Below are 16,488 nucleotides of genomic sequence, written 5' to 3'. Positions count from 1 at the left end.
GTACCTATGCTTTATTATACGCAAATGAGCCTCTGGGAGCAACGGGGGCGTTGCCATTACACCTAGAGGCTCGGCTCTCTGCAGCTGCTATGCCTCTGCACTTTGATTGACAGGAATAGGCAGTAAAATCATCACCACACTTGGCCATGTAAAAGTACAGCGGCCAGTTTCATAGGAAATAATTTGCCGATAGATGTCCTTTAAGGGAACCTGTCATCAACATTATGCTGACCTCATTTAGGGCCACATAAAATAGTGACAGAAATGCTGATGTCAGCGGTGTGTCACTCGTCAGCTAAAAGTAAGTGGTTGCTGAGAACCAGCATCATAACCATTTCAGCCCAGGCCTCGAAAAAGAGTCAAATCCACCTGAGAAGAGTCCTGGTTATTCCTAATCTCCTGCTCTCTCGCCCATCTGCTGCTGATTGGCAGTTCTCTCCTAGAGAGAAAGGGAGAAAACTCTGTATTAGGGTCCATTCACACGTCCTGTTTTTTTTCATCCTGAAAAACGGTCCGTTTTTTGCGGATCCGTTGTTCCTGAAAATGTTTCCGTATGTCATCCGTTTTTTGCGGATCCGCAAAAAACTGAAACATGTATACATTTCAATAATCAAATAAAGTTGTTTGGATTTCTTTGAAAAATAAAAATAAAAATTTGTTATGTGTTTCCAGGAACGGAATCCGCAAAAAACGGATGACATACAGAATGACATCCGAATGTCATCCGTTTTTTGCGGATCCATTGACTTTGTATTGTACCAGGATCCGATTTTTCAGGACAAGAATAGGACATGTTTTATATTTAAACGGACATGCGGAACGGAACAACGGAAACGGACAGCACACATTGTGCTGTCCGATTTTTTCCAGGACCCATTGAAAATGAATGGGTCCAGATCTGGTCCTGATCTGTTCCTGAAAAAACGGAACAGATCAGGAAAGAAAAAACGGACGTGTGAATGGACCCTTAGACGGTCAGTCATCAGCAGGTGGGCAGGAGAGCAGGACTTCATGAATAACCAGGACTCTTCTCAGGTGGCCGGGACTCATTTCCAGGCCCAGTCTGCAATTATTGTGATGTTGGTTCTCGGCAACCTCTTACTTTTAACTTAGAAATGACAGACCGCTGAAATCAACTCACCTGTCTCTACATTATACTGCAGTTAGTCAGGGCAGCATAAAGTTGATGACAGGTTCCCTTTAAATATATAGCGTGGTGGTCAGCTTCCCTTCTTATGGATGCCTCAGAAGTCCACCATATGCAGCAGAAAGGTGGTCACAAGTCCTTACACTACTCTGTAGATATAATGCATTTTTTACTGCATACGACACTTTTCCCCCCAAAAGTGGGGAAGGAAATGGCAGTATGTGATATCAAGTGAATACTAGTGAGCCTTTCCATTACAGAAGTGGTCATTCGCATGCAAGAGGTGCAGGGAGCGGTGAGTGTAGCGCTACTAGCGCTGGCTGTACTCGCCACTACCTGGTTTCTCCTTTTGGGTTCTGATGAAAAATATTTTTTTTCTTATTTTCTTCCTCTATACCCTAGGTGTGCATTATGGAGGCAAAACATACATAAATAAAAAAAATTATTTACCGTATTTTTTTTATTTTTACAAAAAATAAAGCACAAAAAACCCTATATAAATTTGGCACCGCTGTAATCATGCTGACCCGCAAAATAAAGGTAGCGTGTTAGTTTTAGCACACAGTAAAGACTAAAATTTGTTCCCCGTTTTCCAATACATGATGATATCGTAAATTAAATGGTGACAAAAAAAAAAAAAAAAGCCCTCGTATGGCTCTGTGAACCGGGAAGTAAAAAAAAAAAAAAAAAAAAAAAAAGGGATAGTTCTTGAAAGGTGAAATCAAATAAAAATTGTTTGCGAAGCCAAGGGAATAAACAGAACTAGTCCCCCCCATTGTGTTACTAGAAAATCAGTGCATGGAGAGCTGATATCCCTCACACCAAGGGCAGAATGATTACAAAGTACAGATTACTAAACCACCAGTGAGAATGGGATGATTGTCAGGTATCTGATGTACATACTGAGGGAAAGGGGCGAGCCAGGAGGGTCACTTTAATACATCAAATCTTAATACGGTATAGAAGTATCAATCAGACTGAGCCAGGATAGAAACGCCACATGGGGAACATTTGTTAAGACCAGGGAATTTGCCTCAATTGGTGCGGTACCTCCTAATAATTGTGGTGCATCTGTACAGGTCTGTGTGCCAAGACAGAAATCTACACCTGGAATGGAGCGGCTGCACACATACCTTAACCGACTGCTCCGTTTATTTTGGGGGCTCCACGGGGTGCGGGGACCCTGCTCTCATGATCGTGAGGGTCCCAGCGGTAGGACACCCACTGATCTAATAATTATCCCCTACCCTAAGGAAAGGGGATAACTTAAAGAGGACCTTTCATGTTCTTTTTTATAGTTTAGATAAATCTCTTTCCTTGCAGGGTAACCCCCCGCTGATGCTGCCACCCTGCCGGTTTTTTTTCTAAATACCGCTCGTACGCCCCGCTGTGCCCCCATGCAGTTTCCACGCTCAGTATGTTAATACTGAGCATCGGTACAGGGAGGAGACACCAGGGTTTCTCAATGAGAGTCTACTTCTCCCTGGCTGTGACGCTCTCCGCTGTGATTGGATCGCGGCACAGCCAAGGAGAAGGAGACGCCCATTGAGAAACCCTGGCGTCTCCTCCTCCCTGTACCAATGCTCAGGATTAACATTACGGGGCGGGAAAACTGCAAAAAGGCACAGTAGGGCGTAGGAGCGATATTTGATGTAAAAAAAATAAAAAAAAATAAAAATAAAATAAAAAAAAAAGCAGGGTGGCCGCAAGGAAAGGTATCTAAACTAAAAAGAAAAAAAACACAACATGAACGGTCCCTCTTTAATGTAAGTGGATAACCCCTTTAAAACATTTTATCCCTGGTCAATATCTGAAGGGGAAAATACCTTTTTAAGACCACTGTATAGGACGTGCACAGCGGTCCTCATCCCAGACATATACAGTGGATATAAAAAGTCTACACACCCCTGTTAAAATGTCAAGTTTCTGTGCTGTAAAAAAATTAGACAAAGATAAGTCATTTCACAACTTTTTCCACTTTTAGGCTAGGTCTACACGACGACAATAATGGTAGTCTATGGTGTCGCACTGCAACAGACTGTCGCGTCAGTCACAGCATGTCGCATGTTGCAGTGCGACACCATAGACTACCATTATAAAAATTGTTGTGTGACAAATGTCGTCGTGAAGACCTAGCCTTAGGTGGAGGGAAGAAAACAAAAATGTGGTTGCATACACCTGCCATCATTTAAAGTGCCTCTGATTAACTCCAAATAAAGTTCAGCTGCTCTAGTTGGTCTTTCCTGAAATGTTCTTAGTCGCATCCCACAGCAAAAGCCATGGTCCACAGAGAGCTTCCAAAGCATCAGAGGGATCTCATTGTTAAAAGGTATCAGTTAGGAGAAGGGTACAAAATAATTCTCATGGCATTAGATATACCATGGAACACAGTGAAGAGTCATCATCAAGTGAAGAAAATATGGCACAACAGTGACATTACCAAGAACTGGACGTCCCTCCAAAATTAATGAAAAGACGAGAAGAAAACTGGTCTGGGAGGCTACCAAGAGGCACACAGCAACATTAAAGGAGCTGCAGGAATATCTGGCAAGTACTGGCTGTGTGGTACATGTGACAACAATCTCCTGTATTCTTCATATGTCTGGGCTATGGGGTAGAGTGGCAAGATGAAAGCCGTTTCTTACGAAGAAAAACATCCAAGCCAGGTTACATTTTGCAAAAACACATCGGAAGTCTCCCAAAAGCATGTGGGAAAAGGCGTTATGGTCTGATGAAACCAAGGTTGAACTTTTTGGCCATAATTCCAAAAGATATGTTTGGGGCCAAAACAACACTGCACATCACCAAAAGAACACCATACCCACAGTGAAGCATGGTGGTGGCAGCATCATGCTTTGGGGCTGCTTTTCTTCAGCTGGAACTGGGGCCTTAGTTAAGCTAGAGGGAATTATGAACAGTTCCAAATACCAGTCAATATTGGCACAAAACCTCCAGGCTTCTGCTAGAAAGCTGAACATGAAGAGGAACTTCATCTTTCAGCATGACAACGACCCAAAGCATACATCCAAATCAACAAAGGAATGGCTTCACCAGAAGAAGATTAAAGTTTTGGAATGGCCTAGCCAGAGCCCAGACCTGAATCCGATTGATAATCTGTGGGGTGGTCTGAAGAGGGCTGTGCACAGGAGATGCCCTCGCAATCTGACAGATTTGGAGTGTTTTTGCAGAGAAGAGTGGGCAAATCTTGCCAAGTCAAAATGTGCCATGCTGATAGACTCATACCCAAAAAGACTCAGTGCTGTAATAAAATCAAAAGGTGCTTCAACAAAGTATTAGTTCAAGGGTGTGCACACTTATGCAACCACATTAGTTTAGTTTTTTTTGTTTTCTTCCCTCTACCTAAAAGATTTTAGTTTGTTTTTTAATTGAGTTGTACAGTTTTTAGGTCACATTAAAAGGTGGAAAAAGTTCTGAAATGATTTATCTTTGTCTCATTTTTTTACATCACAGAAACCTGACATTTTAACAGGGGTGTGTAGACTTTTTATACCCACTGTACATTGTAATATACAATACCCTAAATCCTTATATATTGTCATCCTGACATTACAGACCCCGTCCCATTACCTCCAGTAGTCTGTTCCTCTCCGCACCCGACAGCTTAGATTTGTTGGATTCTTCCAGTTTCTTTCTCAGGATCGCATTTTCCTTCTTGAGTTTTTCCAAGTCACTGTCTGATTTGGGCACCGCAGTTTTAGGACCCGGCCTCCCGTTAGTCCCATTTCTGGAGTTCATTTTTTATGGCTTTCTAAAGGACAGATAATAAAACAGCAGCCCTTATATATGTGTAAGCCCAAAGTGTGCCAAAACCTTTCCATACACTTTATCAAAGACCCATTATAAATCCAATACAAATCTATTTTTCTAATATACTTTATTATTTTTGGAAAAAATGTAGCAGCTGCACTGCGGTTTCTGATGTGGGTTTTCCCACGGACCAGTTATACTGCAAGCAGGCTCCCGCTGCGGCTTTGCGAGGGGTGAGCGCCAAGAATAGATCTGTACATTCTTAGCGCGGTCTTGAATACTGCATGACGCAAATCCTCACCCGCATAAAGTGCAGCGCGTTTAGAGGCTTTTGCGCCTCAGTGGACTATTTTGAAGTTTTAGGGTCCATTCACACATCCGCAAAGTGGGTCCGCATACATTCCGCGAAACAGGTGCGGACCCATTTATTTTCAATCTATTTACATAGGCGCACATTTTTCATGTATAAATTAGGCGCAATAAACACTCAAATTTTTGCTCCACTCCAGGGCCGGCTTATTTTTATTCGACAGTCTGGAGCGGTAAAGCACATATTTTTTTTTTTTTACATTAAACGTCGCACTTTCAGGAAGACAAGCAACTTTTCTCCGCACAGCTGCGACTATTTTTCATGCGCAAATTAGACCAGTCTGTGAATATTAACCCGACGTACTGAAAAACAACCACCAGAGGTCAGACTAACTACAATCCGCCTCGTCTAATTCATCAACTGCTGTACGACTTTGAATAAATACTCCGCAAAAGAAAGACAGCTGAATGAAATACGCCGGGCTAATTTTACGCCTGAAAATGAGGCGAGCTTGGAGTTTGTCACATCAGGATTAACCCCCATCATTGTACAGAAGGCGACTCCTTGTTCGGCTGACCCCTGGGAGTTATGAGCTGCGATTTCCAGAAGAGCGGCTGTGCATCCACACATACTTGTTAGTGAAATGTAATATTATATGTGCCCCATTCTAGATGGCGGTCTCACAAACCCCTACCCTATGTAACAGAGCAGCCGAGCGCGAGAGACCCTCCATATAGTAGATCTCTGCTGGATCTGCCAGATCTCGACTAACACACACAAGCAGTGATGGCAACTATACGGCTAAGGGCTCGGGCACACGTCCGGATGGATTTTGTAGTCCACAAAAAAAAAAAAAAAAAAAAAAAAAAAAAAAAAAACAACAACTGATTACGTCTGTGTTGCATCCGTATTTTTGTGGATCCATTCTAACAACGTCTGCTCTTGTCCACAAAACAGACAAGAATAGGACATGCTCTTTTTCGCAGTACAGTCATACGGAAACAGAACAATCACCGAGTCAAATATAAATATATATGGAATGGACATGTTAAGAAAATATGTTCGTGTGCATGAGCTCTAATACACAGGCACACGGGGGCCACCGCTCCGCGACCTAATACACAGGCACACGGGGGCCACCGCTCCGCGACCTAATACACAGGCACACGGGGGCCACCGCTCCGCGACCTAATACACAGGCACACGGGGGCCACCGCTCCGCGACCTAATACACAGGCACACGGGAGCCACCGCTCCGCGACCTAATACACAGGCACACGGGGGCCACCGCTCCGCGACCTAATACACAGGCACACGGGGGCCACCGCTCCGCGACCTAATACACAGGCACACGGGGGCCACCGCTCCGCGACCTAATACACAGGCACACGGGGGCCACCGCTCCGCGACCTAATACACAGGCACACGGGGGCCACCGCTCCGCGACCTAATACACAGGCACACGGGGGCCACCGCTCCGCGACCTAATACACAGGCACACGGGGGCCACCGCTCCGCGACCTAATACACAGGCACACGGGGGCCACCGCTCCGCGACCTAATACACAGGCACACGGGGGCCACCGCTCCGCGACCTAATACACAGGCACACGGGGGCCACCGCTCCGCGACCTAATACACAGGCACACGGGGGCCACCGCTCCGCGACCTAATACACAGGCACACGGGGGCCACCGCTCCGCGACCTAATACACAGGCACACGGGGGCCACCGCTCCGCGACCTAATACACAGGCACACGGGGGCCGCCGCTCCGCGACCTAATACACAGGCACACGGGGGCCGCCGCTCCGCGACCTAATACACAGGCACACGGGGGCGACCGCTCCGCGACCTAATACACAGGCACACGGGGGGGCGACCGCTCCGCGACCTAATACACAGGCACACGGGGGGCGACCGCTCCGCGACCTAATACACAGGCACACGGGGGGCGACCGTTCCGCGACCTAATACACAGGCACACGGGGGCCACCGCTCCGCGACCTAATACACAGGCACACGGGGGGGCGACCGCTCCGTGACCTAATACACAGGCACACGGGGGCCACCGCTCCGTGACCTAATACACAGGCACACGGGGGCGACCGCTCCGTGACCTAATACACAGGCACACGGGGGCGACCGTTCCGCGACCTAATACACAGGCACACGGGGGCCACCGCTCCGCGACCTAATACACAGGCACACGGGGGGGCGACCGCTCCGTGACCTAATACACAGGCACACGGGGGCCACCGCTCCGTGACCTAATACACAGGCACACGGGGGCGACCGCTCCGTGACCTAATACACAGGCACACGGGGGCCACCGCTCCGCGACCTAATACACAGGCACACGGGGGCCACCGCGCCGTGACCTAATACACAGGCACACGGGGGCCACCGCTCCGCGACCTAATACACAGGCACACGGGGGGGCGACCGCTCCGTGACCTAATACACAGGCACACGGGGGCCACCGCTCCGTGACCTAATACACAGGCACACGGGGGCGACCGCTCCGTGACCTAATACACAGGCACACGGGGGCGACCGCTCCGTGACCTAATACACAGGCACACGGGGGCGACCGTTCCGCGACCTAATACACAGGCACACGGGGGCCACCGCTCCGCGACCTAATACACAGGCACACACTTATGTCCCAATACACACACATGACAACTATATGTCCTAATACACAGACACATGTCCCAATACACACACGTATGACAGCTACATGTCCTGATACTCAGACACTGCCCTGTAGGGCACACGCTCAGTATGCCCAAGCACACAGAGCAGACCGCAGCCGGTACCAGCACCATAGAAGATATAACGGACCGACCTGAGACGGGAGAGCGGACACGACACCTGCCGGGAGTCCGCCCGCATCACAACCACTCACTTCCGGAATGTTTGAAAAACGCGCTGCCTGCTGTGACGTCACCTGACAGGACGGCCCCCAGACTGGCACTATCCGGCCGTACGGCGTCCGGGAAGGGTCAATCCTGGACAAGCTTTCGATATGATTACAGTTTATTCGTTGCTCATCAAATATTTAGACTTTATTTTTCTGAAAATATAAATGTAAAGCAGAGCTCTTTATCAGTGTGATATGGGGCTGATGCTTACTATTAGATACACATACCGGCCTGGGCTCCTGGCAAACCGCAGCTGGTACAGAACAAGCTCTGCTGCAGCCATGTAGCAGGTTACAGATGTGGCCCTCAGTCACATGTGGTGTTAGGACGTTTCCTGACAAGTGTACACATGTAAAAGGGCAGTGTGGTTTCATGGGCGTAGATAAAAGTTTACGTCTAGGCGTCAATAAAACAACCTACCGTAATTCGATGCAATGGGGATAAGATGGGTGAATGATCATCTCAATATTCTCTGGGAAAAAAGACTTACATGTGTGACAATTCAAGACCAAGGTCCGTCATGAGCTTCCCTTGCAGATTTTGGCAAAATGTCGAGACAGAATAGAGCAGTAGACTTCACTTGTCCAGGCCCCTCAGATGGGCAAGTGAAGTGGCCATGCGGACATCAGAAGCGACGCGGGGAGCGGGGTAAGTATGACCAGTATGAGGGGCCCTTGCATTTTAGGGGGCATTATAGGGGTTGCATAACCCTTTTGAGATGCTGGCCTTTGTAATGGAAACCATATTCCGTTATAGTAAATGGGATCGGTCATTTCTGTCATTTGATGGAAAATCTGCATCAGTTATTTTAATTGTTCTGCCCCTAAAATGGAAACTTTGGTGACTTTCATTTTTTTAAAGTGTATTACCAAAATTTGTTTGTTGTGATTTATTTTGCTCCATTACATTTTTTTATCATTATTTAAAAAAAGTATACGAAGTCAGACAGGCAATAGGTCAAGGCAGGCAGCACAGGTACAGGACAGGCAGTCCGGCAACAGAAGAGTCAAGGCAAGCAGGGATTAAACGGGTAGCAGAATTCAGGAACACAAGCGGATATCAGGAACCTTAGCAGGACACAAGGACCTTGACACTGAGGCATCTCGTCGGAAGGGGGCTGAGCCACTTATATATGTGCAGAAGGGCTAGGATTGGTTAGTGAGTTCACATGACCTAACCCATAAGGCACAGGGAGTGACGCGCGTCGGCCCTTAAGGAAGTGCTGCAGGAAACAAGCAGCAAGTATGCTGTGGCCGGGGCTGAGAGGAAACTGTGGAGCAGATCCCAGAACAACAGTACCTACACAGACAGGGCCCAGGACTGCAGCGGAGAATTGGTAGCACTGGCAGCTGATCACCGCTGAACACAGCGCCCAGGACCGCGGCGGTCAGCAGCCGCTGTTTCAGAGTGTTTATAAGGCCAGAGATAAGGAGCCGTCAGCTGAGCTGCCTGACGGAACACGGCAAAAACAGAGAATGCTACTAGAGAATCTCAAGGCTGTACAGAGAAAAGGCTCTAAGTTTTTAATAAAGACCAACTGAAGAAATGATTTTAAGCCCAAAATGAGTACAATGCAATAATAAAAATGCCCCCAAAGGTGTACATAGCCTTTAAAGGGGTTGTCTTTTTCTTTTTTATCTCAACATGCCACAGTGCCCAGACTTACATGAAGTGACCTATGATGATGTATATTGTCTTACCGGGCAAGCGCTGTGCTCCCAGGCCTAATTCTGTCGCCGGCACTTCTGGGACCACGTGCCGCAGATTTGGCATGTGATCCTAGCCCGGTTTCAACTCACAATGTCCGCTGATTTCATCTGTGCAGACACAGCTCACAGCACCAGAGACTGCCCTACTGCACAGGTGCAACCCCCGTTCATTGGGGGTTGAAACCAGTCTAGGATTACGTGGCCAGTGTACGGCACATGATTTCGGAATTAGACCGGGAGTGCAGCACTGGCCCGGTAAGAGAATATACATCATCATAAGTCACTTCTTAAGTGGCTGTAATGTCAGACACAGAGGTGACTGTATGATATGTAGTCATTTTGCGTTCACCAGCCCTTTTAATAGCCCACAAGTGCACAAACATATATTACTATCACCACACAGCAAGTGGTTCTGTGTGTCCTTTCAATGGGCAGGACTGACTTTCTGTCCCAGTAGGTCTTCCATGTATTTTAACCACCAAGCTTACTGTGTGAATAGTAACCATCAAGCGTTGTGCCAACGTACTGTGAAACAAGAAAGTCATCTGTTCAACCATTACAATTTGCAGGGCATCTGTCAGCAGATTTGTACCTATGACACTGGCTGACCTGTTACATGTGCTCTTGACAGCTGAAGACATCTGTGTTGGTCCCATGTTCATATGTGGCCTCATTGCTGAGAGAAATTAGGTTTTAATATATGCAAATGAGCCTCTAGGAGCAATGGGGGTGTTGCCATTACACCTAGAGGGTCTGTTTTCTCTGCAACTGCCTTCCCCTTTGCAGTCTGATTGACAGGACGAGGCAGTGGAAACATCATCCATCCTGGCATACGCCTGTCTCAGATCTTTCCAAATCAAGTCCAATCAGACAAAGAAATGGGAGGCCCCCAGAGCTAAATTTCAAGTGTCATAACAAAAGGTCTGAATACTTATGTTCATGTGAAATTTGCAAACAATTCTAAAATTCTGTTTTCACTTTCTCATTAGGGATAATGAGGGCAGAATGATGATGGAAAACTAGATTTTTTTTTAAAAAAAATTGGTCTTTATTGGTAGCTGAAATGTTGTTAAAAGACAAATCTGCATCCCATCAGTAGAAACTTAAAACAGACAACAGGTTGCTGCAGAGACCATGCCTCCCAAGTGTCCAGAATCCAGCCGGACAGTCCTGAATTTCGGCCTCTGTCTCGCAGTCCTGGGCCGAAACATGTCCCGACTTCCACTATATGTGTGTCTTCAGTTGCACACAGTGGTGAAGCAGGGAGCTATCAGCACAGACCGGAAAGCAGAGCAGTCGTACTCTGCATGGTTCATCGTGGGATAGGTGAGTATTCCAACTAAGAGAGCATCACTGTGCACAGGATACTTATGGAGGATCTCATACTGTGGGGGGGATTTATTGGGACCTCATACCGAGTGGAGGGTACTTAGGGGGGCCTCATTGTCACGGAAGGGGAGAGCGTCCACAGCCCTGAGCTCAACCCACACCTCTGTCCCTGCTTACTTGCACTGTCCGCCCTAGGCGACGGTGTACAACTGGACGACAATCCCTAAACTGAGTACGTGCTGGGACTTAAAGGGAACAATGAAACTGGAGAAAATAATAAACAAAGTGACAGGCAGGCATGGAGGGCTAAATACACAAACAATGCAAATATAAGCAGCGGTCAACATACAGGACGAAATATACATATAAAAGAGTAAGCAAGGTCCAAACAAACCAAGGTCAGTACCAGGAGGTCACGTCAGTACAAAGGAATAACCAAATCACAACAAACACAAGCCGAGGTCCGAATGCCAGGAGGTCACGTCAATTAAGAGGAAACAGCAGAAGCGGGGTCAAGGAAACAGAGCCGAGGTCAAGGTACAATGCAAACCAATACAGAGAGCTTGGTAAATGGCCAGCAGGCTGCCTGTTTAAATAGTCCTGGCTGGTGAGTCACATGACGTGGACAGCGTCACGTGACTTACAGCAGCCCAACTCAGCCAAGCACCAATCATCATTATCAGCGCTCGGCTCTCCTGCTATCATGGAGATGAGGACGCAAGCTATGTCCCTGTTCCTCTCCTTGCGCAGGGTGACGGCGGTACTGCGAAGAAAGCACGCGTTGCCGGCCCCTCGTTACACTCATACTGTGTGTTGGGGCACTAATGGGGGCCTTATACTGTGGTGCATTCTTATGGGCAGGGCCGGCGCCACCCATAAGCAAGGTAAGCCACCGCGTAGAGCGCACACTTGCTGGAGGCACTTGCCTCTGTGTAATCTCGCACAGGCGCACTGGCAGAGGCATCGTCAAGCAAAGTGCGCATGTGCCGTCTTCCAGCACACCTCGTTCGACAATGCCTCTGCCAGTGCGCCTGTGCGAGATTAAGGCGCTTCTCTGCAATTACACAGAGTCAAGTGAAGTGAATAAATTACCTAGGAGGCGGCGCTGGACAGGGAGGGGATCTGTGGATGACACTTAGGGGGATCTGTGGTGGATGACACTTGTGGGGATCTGTGGTGGATGACAACTGTGGGGATCTGTGGATGACACTTATAGGGGTCTGTGGATGACACCTATGGGGATCCGTGGATGACACTTATGGGGATCCGTGGATGACACTTATGGGGATCCGTGGATGACAACTGTGGGGATCTGTGAATGACACTTATAGGGGTCTGTGGATGACACTTATGGGGGATCTGTGAATGACATTTATTGGGGATCGGTGGAGGACACTGATGGGGATCTGTGGATGACATGGTATGTAGCTGGAGGGAGAAAACGTGGCCTTACCACAATGAAGGGTACAGTCTGTATAAATAGGTGGCTGACAAAAAGGGGGCGGATCAAAGGGCGTGGTCAAGGGGCGGCAAAATTAGGTTATGCCTAGGGTGGCAAAAATCCTTGCACCAGTCCTGCTTATGGGGGCATTATAGTGTGCAGGGAAATTAAAGGGGGCATTACTGTGTGTGGGGGAAATTTGTGGGAACCTACATTTGTAATGGGAGCTCTTAGGGGGCTTTCTATTGCGTGGAGGGCACATAGGTGCATCATACTGCATAAAGGACACTAAGGGGGATCATACTGTGTCATACCTCCCAACTTTTGAAAAATATGTGCACCGCAGCTACTTTTGTCATACTAGGCCATGCCTCCGACTCCGCCCAAAACATAATTATACACACCCAGTCCCCTTAATGCTCCACCTACTAATTATTCCCCATTTGTGCCAGCTCACAGTAGTAATGCCAACATTGTGCCACTTAAAGTAGCTATGCCCACATTGGGCCCCTCACAGTAGTAATGCCTACATTGTGCCCCTCACATTAGTTATGCACACATTGTGCCCTCTTCACAGTAGTTATCCCCATATGTGCCCCTTTCACAGTGGCTATGCCCCCTTCTCTGTAGTTATGGCCAGATATGTGCCCCTCACAGTAATTATGCGCAAATATATGCCCCCTCACAGTGGTTACGCCAGATATGTGCCCCCTTCAGAAAAGTAAAAAAACACAGTAAATACTCACCTAGTTCTTCCGAAGCTCACAGCTCAGATGCTGGCGCTCCGCTGCTGGTCTGTGGGGGAGAAGCACAGAGGCTGATTCCCGGCTTCTACACGGCCAGCAGCACAATATGTGAGGGTGCTGCTGCTGTAGAGGGCAGACAGCTCCCTGCTTCACCGTTACAATCTGCTGTCCCTGCGTCCTATGGACACAGAGACACCTGAGAGTGGGACATACCATAGCCATTCTGAGACTGCGGGACAGCCAACGAAATCCGGGACTGTCCTGCCAGACACGGGATGGTTAGTGGGCATGCTGTGTGGAGAGGCAATAAGAGGGCATCATACTCAATAAGGGGACATTCTTTCAGTGTTGGGTATTCTTACTATGTGTGGCTCACTATTACTGTGTGGGGGCACAAAGGGGACTGGGCGTGATTGGGGGGGTATAGATAGGGATTCGGTGGAGTTAGAGGCTCTGCTTAGTGTAAAAGAAGGTAAAGAAATATATACAAACTATAACAATAGATTATTGTGATGTGTTCTGTCTGATCTGCGCCAAGCTGTAAGACAAGTTTCCCAACCTTCTTCTATTTTGGCCACTAGATGGCAGCAGTTCTGCATTCTATTGTGCTCCATGTTCATTATAAAGAAGGCTGAGCTCACATCCGCGCTGAGCTTTCCATTGTTCTGATCTATTTTATGATTTTAAGCATCAGTTTGTGTCAGTTCTGTCAGACATCAATTATTTTTGACTAGAGAAAAATCCTGCAGGCATGTTTTGTTTTTGCTGTGGATTTTGATGTAATTATTCATTTAAATCAAAATACATATGAAAAAAGAATAAGCATATTCATTCGTGGTACAGTTTCCCATTGATTGTGGCTAAATGTGCCTTCGGATCTCTTCTTTTCCTGTATTGGATATTTCTAACTGCATCTAATAAAGGCTCTATTTTGTGGGTGCTGGATTTTCTATTAGCGCTGTACAGATATGTAATAATGAAAAAAGAATTTTATGGAGAAACCATAGGAACCAGACGCAGGTCTATCAATCACAATGGGGGCATAGCCATTTTATTTTTAATTAAGGACTTAAAGCCTATGTACACCGTTGGGGACACATTTTTTATGATTGCATTTTACTCATTTGCGGCTAAACATCATTTTTTAAATTGATCTTTATTAAAAATATTGAGACGTTCTGTCACAAACGGTTAACTATTTTTCTAGCTGTATGACTGGTACTTTTACTTGTCATGTAATAACCCTTATCTCTAAACTACTTGGAGGTCATAAACACTTCTTATCAGTAAGATAAGGATTGAGGTTGATGAGTGTTTATAAAGTCAGGAAGCAGAGATAAGGAGTCGGGAGCTCCCTGTCTGACGGAGCAGGGAGAAAATGTAGATCCTGCTTGTAGAGGATCTCAGCTCTGTACACAGAAAAGGACTCCATATTTTTAATAAAGACCAATTGAAAAATGATTTTTAGCTCATAATGAGTACAATGCAATAATAAAAAATTCCCCCCAAAGGTGTACATAGCCTTTAATTAAAGGCATAATTATCACATAGACAGGCACAGCCAACCTGGAAGGTTTTGATTGTTGCATGCAGTGCACTTGTATGTACACGCTTACCTTAAGATTTATGGTTAGGTTTTCACATATGCACCAAAATTCCGATATTCTGTCCCGGCATTGCAGAACACTGCAGGGTTCTAATGCATACAATTAACTATAATTGGGTCTGTTGGGTTTCCAGCATGGATACCACATTCTGGCAGACAAAATACCTGTGCATGCAGCAGAACCTCTGTCACAGGTGTGAACTTAACCTAATTTCACACCAGCGCGTCGGTTCGGAAAAATCTCTCCTTGTGTTTTGTCGACATTTCCTAGACCGAACACTGCTCCTCTGATGCAAACTTACAACATCATAATGATTTATAATGCTGTGAGTTCCTGCCTGACTGGGGGTCTACTGTCCTGTACTCACATAATGCCATGGGTACAATACAGTAGACTCATGGTTGGGCAGGAACTCACAGCATCATTAGTCATCATGATGCTGTGAGTTTGGGTCAGTGGAGCAGTGTTCAGTCTGGGAAATGTAGCTATCACATGGAGTGTGCTTCCCGGATCAAACACGATCATGTAAAACTGGCCTCATTCACATTGTGTTGGAGGTAGACAAGGAAGCGATTATTCATTACCTTTTCTCTTTACTTGAATTCATTTAGGAAAGTTGCTGCAGCAGAATGAGAATCCTCTCAGGCAACCCGCATTCTGCCACAATACACGGCAATATTTCTAGTTTTTGTTAGCTACAATTTTTTGCCAAATTGGTGAAAAACCTATCAGAAAAAACTTTCAACTTTTTTATGGTCAAAAGGAAACACTTATGGTTCTTTTCCTTCTCAATGTAGAATTTTTTAAGTTCCAATTTGCATCAACATCAGTACTATATGAGCATCTAATATGTGGACAGCCCAAAGTCACCTATTGTAGTTATATAAGTTGGAGTATCACGTGAGATATATATAAAAGTGGTTTATTTGTGGACCCAATTTGGTCCGTATTGACATTGAAGGTATTACCTTTTTCTGGTGCCATTAGGGGCTATTTTAATTTCAAATATTTTTATATTTTTATTTTATTTTTATATTTTTTGTATTTTACAATGATGGTATGTTTTTCTTAGTTTTTTTATATTAATATGAAAATGTACGCAATGGTTGCACAATAAATGTTTGTATAGAAAGTATATTGGTTCTGGATGTTTTCAGATGAGGAGTGCTTGTCTCTGCCATAATTGTTTTCCAATTTGCATCAAATTGTGAAATAATACACAAGTGCGGGTCTAATACTTTTTGGGCAAATGTAGTGGCCTTGTTAATGCAAAACTATGTAATAGTTCAAAAAGTGGTTTATATAAGGAGCAAAGAGAGACAAAAGGATCTGAGTCAAAAGTCCCCCAGAAGTGTGATCTGATCAGCGGGAGTCCATCCTGTTGGCCCTGACCTTACAGTGCGATCGCAGCCTATTTTCCCTGGCACGACTTCCAAAAATGGCCATTCTCCTGAACAGGCTGGCCTGCAGCTCCTTATGGTCTCCATTGAAGAATAAGAATCTCA

General features: G+C 46.2%; 1 protein-coding gene across 2 annotated transcripts in view; it reads right to left on the bottom strand.

Annotated features, from left to right (window-relative positions):
• Positions 1-8,159, bottom strand: part of CEP55 (centrosomal protein 55) — a 44,787-nt gene extending 36,628 nt beyond the window's left edge. For both annotated transcript variants that reach the window (XM_044298229.1, XM_044298230.1), the window contains exons 1-2: positions 8,076-8,159; positions 4,736-4,916 (exon numbers count right to left, since the gene is read on the bottom strand). In XM_044298229.1, the coding sequence (XP_044154164.1) occupies positions 4,736-4,903 (168 nt within the window). In that variant the 5' untranslated portion in view covers positions 4,904-4,916; positions 8,076-8,159. The remainder of the gene's footprint in view (positions 1-4,735; positions 4,917-8,075) is intronic.
• Positions 8,160-16,488: the final 8,329 nt, after the last annotated feature.

Source organism: Bufo gargarizans, chromosome 6 (assembly GCF_014858855.1).
Source record: "Bufo gargarizans isolate SCDJY-AF-19 chromosome 6, ASM1485885v1, whole genome shotgun sequence".
NCBI classification, from domain to species: domain Eukaryota; kingdom Metazoa; phylum Chordata; class Amphibia; order Anura; family Bufonidae; genus Bufo; species Bufo gargarizans.
This window is presented reverse-complemented; position numbering and strand designations above follow the sequence as displayed.